Source organism: Phalaenopsis equestris, unplaced genomic scaffold (genome assembly GCF_001263595.1).
Source record: "Phalaenopsis equestris unplaced genomic scaffold, ASM126359v1 Scaffold000428, whole genome shotgun sequence".
Lineage (NCBI taxonomy): Eukaryota > Viridiplantae > Streptophyta > Magnoliopsida > Asparagales > Orchidaceae > Phalaenopsis > Phalaenopsis equestris.
Genome location: NW_018164869.1, coordinates 468,796 through 480,683, shown reverse-complemented (window position 1 = coordinate 480,683; position 11,888 = coordinate 468,796). Strand labels below are relative to the sequence as shown.

At 35.0% G+C, this 11,888-nt stretch overlaps 1 protein-coding gene across 2 annotated transcripts in view; it reads left to right on the top strand.

Annotated features, from left to right (window-relative positions):
- The first annotated feature begins 786 nt into the window (after positions 1-786).
- Positions 787-11,888, top strand: part of LOC110027599 (uncharacterized protein C6G9.01c-like) — a 23,023-nt gene continuing 11,921 nt past the window's right edge. For both annotated transcript variants that reach the window (XM_020729095.1, XM_020729096.1), the window contains exon 1: positions 787-1,319. In XM_020729095.1, the coding sequence (XP_020584754.1) occupies positions 889-1,311 (423 nt within the window). In that variant the 5' untranslated portion in view covers positions 787-888 and the 3' untranslated portion in view covers positions 1,312-1,319. The remainder of the gene's footprint in view (positions 1,320-11,888) is intronic.

Genomic DNA, 11,888 nt, shown 5'->3' with positions numbered 1-11,888 from the left:
TGATTATCAATACTACTAAAATACCATCAAATCCATGTTGGGTAATTTGGAGACCGTTTCCACTGAAATTTAATTTGTTTTCTAATTAAGAATCCCACATACTGCTCATCTATTACACCCACCTATCGCTCACCTTCTACACCCATCTGCCGCTCATCTATCTCCCACCTGTCACTCTCATGGTTTCTATAAATAACCTCTTTTGGCTTAAAAGAGGGCCAAGCCAAGCAAGGCAAAACCAAACAAGTTAAGCCAAACAAGGTCAAGCCAAGCTCTCTTGAGAGCTAAGAGAAAGAGAGGAAGAGAGAGAGAGAGGAAGAGAGAGAAGAAAATTGAGATTTTCTTGTAAACGTCGAGGTGCTCGACGGTGTAATTTCTTCGAAGAAATAAAATTCTCTGCAGCTCCGTGGACGTAGGAAAATTTGCCGAATCACGTAAATCTGTGTGTCCCTCTAGAGTTTTTTCTGCGTGCAATTTTACTCGTTACATTTTTCACTTTATTGCCGTCGTTTTTCACAACAATCCATACTTATTTCACCTTATCTCATCCCTACTCAGGATTTGTTAGGGGCACCGTGAAGCTGCCGTAGAAAAAACTGTTTATTTTTCAAAAAGTTGCAGTGATTATTATAAATTTATTTTATTTTCAAAATATCAAATTGTAATTTTATGGCAATCGCCACACTTTGATAATTTAGGTTAAAAAATATAAATTTTTATCACAAAAATTTTTAAATAAAAGAAAAAAAAAATCCTTCAGAAAAATTTGTTATGTAGATTTGAAAACCATGACAGCAGACTTTCGCCCTCGATAATTTTTCCTCTCCAGGGTTTAGACATTGCGGACGGCTCCCGTGTGACTGGAGAAAGTAAGGGAGACATTGAGCCATGGCCACGACCGACCGAAGGCCGCCGGTGTCACTCGATAGGAAGAAGAAAGAAACGAAGAAGAAGGAGAAGAATATGGAAGAAGATCAGAAGAACAAGATGGGGCAGGAGATTGAGGAGATTTTTAGGGCTAACAAGAAGAAAAGGAAGGAATCCCCTGGAGTTGCAGGGCAAAATTCAAAGAAGACAACTGTAGCAAGTGTAAAAGAAGATAAAAAGGTTAATAAGAAGAAAACGCCGAAGGAAGAGAAAGAGAAGAAGAAGAAGAACGGATTTCTTGTGGATGAGAGTTCCGAGAATAGCTCTAAGCGGAGGAGAACAGCGGAAGGGTTTGCTATCTACTCTGAAGAGGAGCTTGGTATTGGTAATCAAGACGCCGGAAACACACCTTCGTGTCCTTTTGACTGCTCGTGCTGCTTCTGAGGCTTGTTGTAAGTTGCAAGTTTTAGGCAGATGTTTATCTTTTCTCTCTTTCCTCTTGTTAATTTTGATGTTTAATAATGTTTTCTATTTCCAAATTTCTATTAGCATAAATTATATATCGTCATTTTGGCTTCAGAAATTGTTGCTTGTATGGAACAAATTTGTAGAAGTGTTGATTCATGGATGGAATTTTTGTTCTAATTTTACTAAAAATGTTATAAGCAATTAGTCTGTTTCAGGATTGTTCTTTTTATAGATCCTGGTAAGGTTTATAGATCGAAATTTCTCTTTTGTTGCTTGTAAATGATTATGCACTTGACAGATATATAGCTGAATTTGTCATGTTTTAGTATATGAGTCATGTTTTGCTGGTCATTATTTCTTGTTCTTATTTTATGCTGCGTGATTTCTTACTTTTGAGGGTCTTCAAATATTGAATCTGTGAATTTTATAAACAGAAGCTATGAATCAAATCATCTTTAACTTTTTATAGATCCTTTTATTTTTTCCGAGAAGCTCTTTTCCTAGCATCCGTGCTTGATTTTTGGAGAAAGTATTTTCAGCCAAGTGAGCAATGAAGAAGTATGTTTTTTATTGTTATGTGAGGTACTGGTTTGGAATTGAATTTTAGTTTGAGGTTTTACTATTCAGAGTATGGTGTCAAATTTTGTTAGTCGAACTAGTTTCGAAGTTGAAATCTAATGTGCTTGTTGTGGAAATCTTTCACTCATTAAATTTAGAGAGCTGATTGTCCGATGTGCTTCATTTTCTTTCCAAGAATGTAGTGATATGCAAGGCATAGAAATTAAGATTGGGTTAATTATGGGGTAATTTGACATTTGTGGTTTAATTATAATCTAACAATCCAAAATACACACACACAAACACATATTTATGTATGTTTGCATATATATAATTAATGGTAATAAAAGGTTTTATTTTTACCTTCGCATTAATTAAAAAGAAGTTCAGGATGCTTTAAAGAAAATCAAGGGTGCAAAATTAGTAGGATCTGATGATATCCCAATTGAAGGTTGGAAATATTTAGGAGATTTGAGAGTTTCTGGACTAACTAAACTCCTTAATATTATTTTTAAAACTAAAAAGTTGTCTGAGAAGTGGAGGAAGAGTATTTTGGTCCTCATTTTTAAAAATAAAGGAGATGCACAAGAGTATTTAAATTATAGAAGAATTAAATTGATGTGACATACTTTAAAATTATGGGAGAGGGTAATTGAACATAGGTTAAGATGTGAAACAAAAATTTATCATAATCAGTTTGGATTTTTGCCCGGCAGGTCTACTATGAAATTTACATTTATTGAGAGGTTTGATTAATAAGTACAGAGACAGTAAGAGGAATATATATATGATTTTTATTGATTTAAATAAAAAAAAACTTATGATAAATTCCAAGAGAAGTTCTTTGGAGGGTTATAGAGATGAAAAATGTTGATATGACTTATATTCAAGTCATTAAAGATATATATACTAGAGTTATTACTTGTGTTCAAATAGAAGGAGGATTTGTCCAAGTATTTTCCTATTTCAGTTGGATTATAGCTGGGATTGGCTTTTAAAGCCTATATCTTTTTTGCTTTAGTTATGGATGCTTTTGCTTGACATTTATTGGAGGATGTACGTTGGTGTATGCTTTTCGCCGATCATATCTTTCTTGTGGATAAGACTAGAGAAAGAGTTCAGGAAATACTTGAATTATGAAGGTCTACATTGGGGTCTAAAGGCCTTTGTTTGAGTAGATTTAAAATTGAATGCATGGAATGTAATTTTAGTTGTAGTAGCTCTAGTGGTAGAGTGTTAACTATGGGCGATCAAATCATTAAAAGGTGTGACCGTTTTAGATATCTTGAGTCTATTGTTCAAGGTGATAGTGATACAGATGAGGATGTTAATAGTAGAATTTAAGTTGGTAGGTTGAAGTGGAGGAATGCATCGGGCCTTTTGCGTGATAGAAAAGTACCTCTTTGACCTGAAGGAAAATTTAATAAGATGGTGGTGAGATCTGCAATGCTTTAGGCACAAAATGTTGGCCGCCTTTAAAAGAGAAGCATAAAACAAAGTTAAGTGCTGTTGAGATGAAAATGCTTAGACGGATGAGCAGCCTGACAATTAGAGTTAAAATGCAAAATAAATCTATCCATGAAATTGTTGGTGTAGCTCTAGTGACATACAAGATTGGAGAGACTTGTCTTAGATGATTTGGTCACATTAAATGTCAATCATCAAATGATCCAGTTAGCAAAATAGATGTTTTAGATTTGACCTATGTTAAGAATGTAGAGGTAGACTTAAAAAGACTTGGGCATATTGTGTAAAACATAATCTTAATCTATTGGAGTTAAACAAAAATTTGAACTCAATAGGACACAGTGGAGAAAAAGATTCATGTAGCTGACCCCACTTAGTGGGTAAAGGCTGCTTGTTGTTGTATGATATTTTTTAATCACATATTTCTTAAGGAACTTATCTAGTTTAGCTGCCTAATTTTTCATTAACTTTTGTCTTCATTTATTATCATTTTTTATCAGTATATTCAGAATGTCTTGAGTTTTCAGCTGTTTTCTATCGTGATTAAAGATCCATTATCATTTCCTTGACCTCAATTAACTATCCGGGAAATACTTTTTACGATCCTCATGTTTTATTTGTTCTTGTTAAGTGTTGAACTGTTAAAATCATTTGAGTAACTATTTGGACAGTTTTGCATTCTTCCTCTCTTTTGGTTTTTAATACTTTGGTATTAATTTTATTATTAGGTATTAAGTGCTCATCTTCTATCCTCCATTTTACATTTTGAAACCATTGAAGTGTAATTTTTTGCTTTCTTATCTTCACAGAATGTTGTTGTTGTAATGCCTTCCATATCATGATTCCACAATCTATATTTTTTCATAATAGCCACACACCCACTTCATATTATTTTTAAAAAATAAAAATCAGGAATGGATCTAAATACCATAGCAAGCTCATTAATTTTTTTTTAATTTTCCTTGATGTTTTCACTATATTCTTATATGGCATATTTTACCTGATACGTTTCTCCATTTTAATATGTAGCATTACATCTAAGTTGTCCTTTTGATTCTTGATGAAATTGTGATTAAAAGGCCAGTGATTCATATTTCATTTTGATCTATCTTTTGGTCTCTCCGTTGTAAACCTTCTACGGAGATATTAGTGCTTTGATACATGATATAAAAGTATCAGGTTTTGTATTAGCTATGACCAATTTATGGAATTGTAACTATTAATAAGCAATGCCAAGGTTGACATGTGATGCCCTTGCAAGCCATAATTTTTCATCAGTCCAAGTTGCATTCCTTTCTACATTAAACACTTTCATTTATTTCTCTGTATATTTTTTGAAACTTTTTTCGTGTATACTTTGTACCACATTATTGCCTCATTTTTTCCGTTACCTAATTCATCTTCATATTCTGAAATTTTTTTTTTGAACTCTGCAATATATTTTACCCTCTTTAGTGCACCATTCTCTTCACTTATCCCCTGTTAATCTGCACATTCTTGATGGTGCTTCTCCATTTTCACTCAGTTGATGTTTTCATTCACATTGTTACCTGGCATTGGGAGTCATCTGGCATTATTAAACCTGAGTTCAACTATTCTTTGACTTTCTATCAATGCTCTCTTTGTGTTTGGACTTGGTATCTTAATGGACAAATGTATCATTCTCAGGTTTTGGCTGGTATCCTGACAGAAACAGTAAAATTACCAAAATTTGATGGATGCAATCAGTCTTTTCCGCTTGTTACTTTCACATGAATGCTTGTTAATTTTTTTGTAGTAGAATCTAAGGCCTAGGGTCGATGCTACTTTATTAATTTGGACATCCTTATTTGCATTACTTATTGCACTTCTTAGTCCTTTTTATACGACCAGCTATTGGGAAAAATGTTCAATTGCTCCTCCTATAACATTCATCTTTGTTCTTTCTACAATCTAAAGTTATCCTTTGGTACATATCAGTTAGACCATCTTATGATATATTATTATTTATTTTCTTGTTCCATGATTTTTTGTTGATTCATTGAAGCAAAATTTGCTTTCATTTTTCATATTTTTCTTTTTGTTTAATTAATTCTTATTAGTTTTATTAGTTAATAGGGTAATCGATACAAATAGTTTATGTTGGTGCTGCTTTTAAGAATTTCCGTTATGCTTTACTGATATGTTTGGTGTGGTTATACGTTAAGCAAAACCTCTCTACTTGCATAATACTTCAGCGTTGTTCAGTTGGTTCCTATAATGGGCATTAAAGATGATTGCTAAAGTAATTTTTGTTTATTTTTATGCTCAACTCTTTTCAGTACTGCTGGGTTTTTTGAGGGGGAACTTACATGCATATAACAAAATTCTGATGTATTTTTTATCTAAAATCTAGGTCTTTACATATATAAAACTAAAACCTTTAAATCACATTCAAAATTTTACCAATATTATATTTTTTAAAGTGAAGCAGACCTTTTCATCTGTATAAGTTAATGTGATTGGGACAGTAAGATGTTATATAAATACTAAAGTTTAGGTATTAGATATATATAAAAATAAAAATGTTGTGGTATTTATGTGAATCCTTTTTTTTGGGAAATATGTTCAAATTTCAGTATCCTGGAATTGACTAAATAGTATATCTGTCATTTTCCTGACCTTTTATGATGTTGAAGAAAGACTAGAACTAACTTTTTTCTCTTTTCCTAATCCAAAAATTTTTTTTATGAATTTTCAAACTTTGTTTCACGTTGCTTCTATTTTTGAAAGGCCATGTAAGGTGTATCAAAAGGCAGATTCCTTTTTTCGGCCTTCAATGTTGTGTTATTGTGAAATTAGAGACTTACTGAAAAGTTGAGGGAAATTTGGCTTGGGCCTAAATAATACAGCTATATTAAAAAAAATAGAATTTTAAGAAAATTTTACTCTTTTTTTTTCTCATCATGAAATTCATGGTCATGAGGTCCAACAATGTCTTCAAATTCACCCGGAGGTAATTTAGTTGAATCACATAAGTTGGATTGTTTGAATTATCCTTTAAAATGGTTCTTGTTTGAAGAAATTGACTAATTCTTACTAATTCCTGTCAGGATCATATACGTGGACACAATAATGATGCTACCATAAATTCACTTAATAATCTCTCATTTTTTTTGAAGGTCATTCTTCTATCCAAAACTAAGTTCTGCTGTTGAGTTGCCTTGGGTGATTGACTTGGATAATATTCGGCTTAGTGATTCCTTAGTTCAAGGTAATATTGATAATTATCTTCTGGTGATTCACTGCTTGTTGAGAATGTTTCTTTTAAATGTAGGGTTGGTACTTCACTTTGAATTTAGAAATGCTGGTTGATTTCCTTATATTGCTTTCTTCTCATTTTTTCATAAAAGTCATTTTTTTGGTTACCTTGTAAGATGAAATTTAAGGTTTTAAAATGTTCTCTATGAGAAAAATATGACAAGAAACAATATAGTTACATCTCTAAGCGTAATGAGATACCAAGCTTCTATTATGCCTAAATGATTTAGAATATTTTGTTTGATTGTAAATCGTATTTTTATTAATAGAGCCAAAAAATTATTTAGAAATCGTAATATTCATATTTTAGTTCTCTTGCATTCTTTTTTTTTCTGCTAGTAGGATTTTGAGTATTCAATATCATTTGGGCTTTTCGTAGCTCCTTTGCTAATTGCTCTAATATGTTTTTGAAATGATTTTGTTCAAGCCCTTCATATTAAAGTTTCTAGGGAAATACATATGTAGCACACAATTCTTATGTACTTACAGATCTCACACCACACACTTTGGTGCTTTAAACCTATGCAAGAAAAGATATATTACACTTTTAAAAGTGATAATAATGCTATTTTGATGTGATATTAAAGATTTGAGTGCGTTCTGTTTAAATATGAAAATTTAGGTGTGAGATGTGTAAAATACATAAAAAATGTGTGCTATGTATGTAAATGTTCGAAATTTTTCAATAATGTCTTTAACTTTAATTGAAAAATTGTTCTTAAAACTTAATCTGTACATTCATAACATGGCTTAAATAGGGTATTACAATATTTTACAAACAAAGCCCTAAACTTCTTTAATATTTTCTTTTTACCAATAGGATCCAAAATAAGGTCCAATTCTCAACACTCACCCTCAAGATAGGCAAAAGATATCCACTTAGCCCATCTTGTCACATAACTTAGACAGATATAATGAACTAAGTCATTTAGTGAGGCAGTCTGCCACTTGCTCTCCAGTGGCTAAATGACTTAGCTCTAGTCGCTCGTTATTCAGCTTTTCCTTGATGAAGAATCTATTGATCTCCACATGTTTGGTTCTATCGTGTTGCACTGGGTTTTCGGCAATGCTAATTGCCAACTTTTTGTTGCACCCCAACTTTATTTGAGTTCCTTAGTCCATCTTGAGCTCGACCAAGAAGGCTCTCAGCGACATCATCTTGGTAACTCCTAAGGTCACGACACTGTACCCTGCCTCTGCTGTTGACCACGTTACAACATACTATTTTTTTCTCTTCCAAGCGACTAAGTTGCCCCTTATGAACTTGCAATATCCTGAGGTGGATCTTCTGTCATCTGCACAACTCACCCACTCAGCGTCACAAAGGCCCTCAATGTCTGCATGTACATTCTTCATGAAGTTCAACCCTTTCCCTGGTGCACTATTCGGGTACCTCAGAGTCTGATACACTGCTTCCATATAGCCTTTCCTTGGATCATGCATGTAGCAGCTCACCACGCTCACTGCAAAAGGGATTTCGGGTCGTGTGACACAGATCAGAAGACCCACTAGTCTTTGGTACAGCTCTTGATCAACTAGTTTTCATGCCTTTGCACTTAGCTTGACCTTATGGTCAATTAAAGAGACTGCAGATTTGCACTTCAACATGTCTGTTTTCGTGAGGAGATTCAGTACATACTTTCTCTGGCCTTAAGTCCACGGGCCACTTTAGTATCACGAAAGTATCTGAACTGTCCAAGATCCTTTACCTCAAATTTATTGCCCAATCTCACCTTTAGTTAGACAATCTCTGCCTCATTATGGCCGATAACAATGATTTTATCTACATAACAAGTATAGTGATGTGATTTTCATGTTGCCGAAAGAACACCGTATGGTTTACATTGATCTTATGGTATCTCATACCCGCGAGGAGACTACTTCAAGCCATACAATGAGTGAGCCTACACACCTTGCTCGCTATTTGGACTATACCGAATCCTGGTGATATATTCATATGTATCTCTTCCAGTAACTTATCATGAAGAAATGCATTCTTCACACCAGGTTAGTGTAATCTCCATTTACCATTCATTGCCATAGAAATCGGTGTCTTCACTGTGCTCATCTTAGTTACTGGTGCAAATGTTTCATCATAGTCAATGCCATATGTCTGATTGTACTCTTTCAGCACCAATCATGCTTTGTACCACTCAACTTTTCCTTTTGGAGTTTGCTTCATTGTGAAGATCCACTTGCACCCAACTATTTTTTTCCTCGCTGGTAACGACACTATCTACCATGTTTTGTTTTTATCAAGAGTCTTAAGCTATTCATGTATGGTCGCTTTCCACTTGGGATCATCCTTAGTAACCTGTCAACACTTGTGTATAGAAATAATATCCAAAGATGCAATGAATATTCCATGTAAATGTGATATGTTAGAATATGAAATAAAGGTAGCAATGCCATGTTCCCATCCAAAATGATCATGAGGATGTCTCGTATTGCTTCGAGAGATTGTCCTTAAAGTTGGGGGGTTAGGAGAAGGACGATGAATCATATCACATGAGAGTTTTGAGTCGTAGGTGTTTCAAGGGTCGGGGAAGATCGGGAAAAGGGACTAGTTGACACATGTGGCATTGCAGACACCGTTCTCTCATTTTGCTTGCTTCTATGTCTATACACCTTAGCTCATATTCAACCTGAATCCCATCATCTCTGGGTTCACTCTCCTCATTTTCTTTTCCTTAATTGATTCATCTTATATAATAGAACAATGCATTTCTCCCACTCGCATCACTCTCTCACCATTGCCGCTCACCCTCTTGTCTCATATCTATATTGTTTGGAGAGTCATCAAAGGGTGATGTCACCTCTTGAGTGTAGTACGGCTCAAAATCTCTAAATGATACATTCATGCTCACAAACAGTCTCTTCTCGATTGCGTTCCAACTAACATACCTTTTCTAGGTAGCAGAATAACCTATGGACACATTTCACAGCTTTATGATCCAGCTTCCCTACTGATGACCTTTATCTTTCACAAAACATATACATCTAAACACCTTCAATGAGAGGATCCCATGATTATATTCTTTTAACACCTGATAATGAGACTTTCAATCCAATACCATCGAGGGCATTCTGTTGATCTATTGAGCAGCTGTCAAAACTGCTTGCCCCCATAAGTGCTTTGGGACATTCATTGCGGTCATCATGCTTCTGGTTACCTCTAGAATGTGTCTATTCTTTCTCTCTGCTACTTCATTTTGTGCTGGTGTGTATGAACATGTGGTTTGTTGCTGTATCACTTGGGCTGACAATTATTTCCCAAATGTTTTGTAAGTATGCTCTGTTCGATTATCATATCTGAATACTTTCACTATTGCACCATATTAAGTTTGGATTGCGTTTTGGAAATCTTTAAAGTAGGCAAACACACCACCCTTATTTTTAATCAAATATAGCTAAGTAACATGAAAAAATAATAAATAAAGATCATAAAATATCGATAACCATTCATAGAACATGTATAACAAGGCCGCTAAATATCAAAATATATCAAGTTAAAAATACCAAAACTCTTTTTCCCAAAACTGATATAAGAGCTCCTAGTAATTTTGCCAAACTCACAAACATCACAAAAAAGCTTTTGTTAATTTGCTTTTTCATACAAAGAAAGATATACCCGACTTAATAGACTAAAATAAGAGTGTCTCATGTGTCTGTGATGTAGCAGCAACTTATCCTTTACACTCTTGGATTCTTCTAATCCAACACTCTCTGCCATGAATGTCAAAGCTGAGTCCATCCCCTTTCGATCCATGTATCAGAGTCCACTATGCCACGTTCTAGTTTCAAGTGTTCAGTTCGTCTCTTTCTCTTGAAATATCACCTTAGGAATATCAAAAGAAAAAACAATGTAGTTAGAGAATTATGAAACTAATGGAAAAAAAAGATTCACTGGAAAAGAAGGAGCATGCAAAACATTGGATAAAGTTATATAATTTGTACCTCTCATTGTATCCTTTTCAACCACAGGCTGTGTTGTAACATCAACAGTCTGGATGCTCTTTGGTACTATTAGGGGAGTACATGAAGAAAACTCTCTAGCAGTACGTGCCACATGTTGATATACACTAGAATCTACTATCCATTCTAATGATCTTATGGTGAGAATAGAGGGAAGAGCATGTGTATCACAAGTATCTTTATTAGAGTAAACATAAGTGATAATGTTACCCTTTGGCGACGATTGGTTGGAAGCCTTTTTAGCTCCTTCTACTATTTTCTATTTCCTCTTCAACAGCTCTAGACACCTATGTATTCCTCCTCTGCTACCATCAAATTGCTTGGTGGCCCTTTTTTCCACCTTTTCGACCACCACGACCACGACCTCCACCACGTCCACCTGTCTCGTGGCTTAGGATAGGTCTTGCATGCCTAACTTCACTAGAATTGTAGCACTTGTGAGTTTCCCTCTAGATGCATATAACGACACGTATAATACCCGAGTTTAAGGCAGCCAAAATTGATCTCACACTTGGAAGTCCACTTGGCTCAGAGTGTAGCTTCATGCAACTCTCCTCCTATATTATTGTAGCATTGGCCCCATCCAGCGAAGGGATAGGCGCTTGAGCTAGGAGGTCAGATCTTCTCTGAACAAAGATTAGATTCAGATGAGTCAGGAACTACGCAGTCTTCATCTATGTAAAGATCTCACCTTTCTTGCACTCCGGATTGCCACAACTCGATGTCAGTGAGAAGTGATCAAGATCTACCCACAACCGCTCTAGCTATATGAAGTACTTCTGTATTGATCTATCATCCTAAACTACTGTCTCTATCTCACGCTGAATCTAGAACGGCTTCATATGGTTCTGAGCTTTAGCATAGATTTTCTTCCACTTCGTTTAGATGTCGCTCACGTTTCGAATGTCTTCTACTGATGAGACATTCGATGGAACCATCGAGTTTGTAGCTAGGTGTAAAACAATGCATGTGTGGTCCTTCACTTATCCCTCTTAGCACTGTCACTCAGATATCTTTCTAGTCTCTTCCTTGCTAGGACAACCTTGATCCGTCACGACCAACTCAAATATGTGGCCGGTCCATCAAGTTTCAGATTCACTGGAGGGACATCGAGCTTCACCTGTGTTGGAGCATGTGCTGAGGTGTCGGCGCTTAAAAGGGGAAAAGTTAATGTTTGGGGGTCGCCCGTAAGAAGCTGTCGGCAGCCGGAATCGAAATCCCATCGCCCGCTTCGGAAGCACTTTTTAATTTACGTATATATATATATATATATG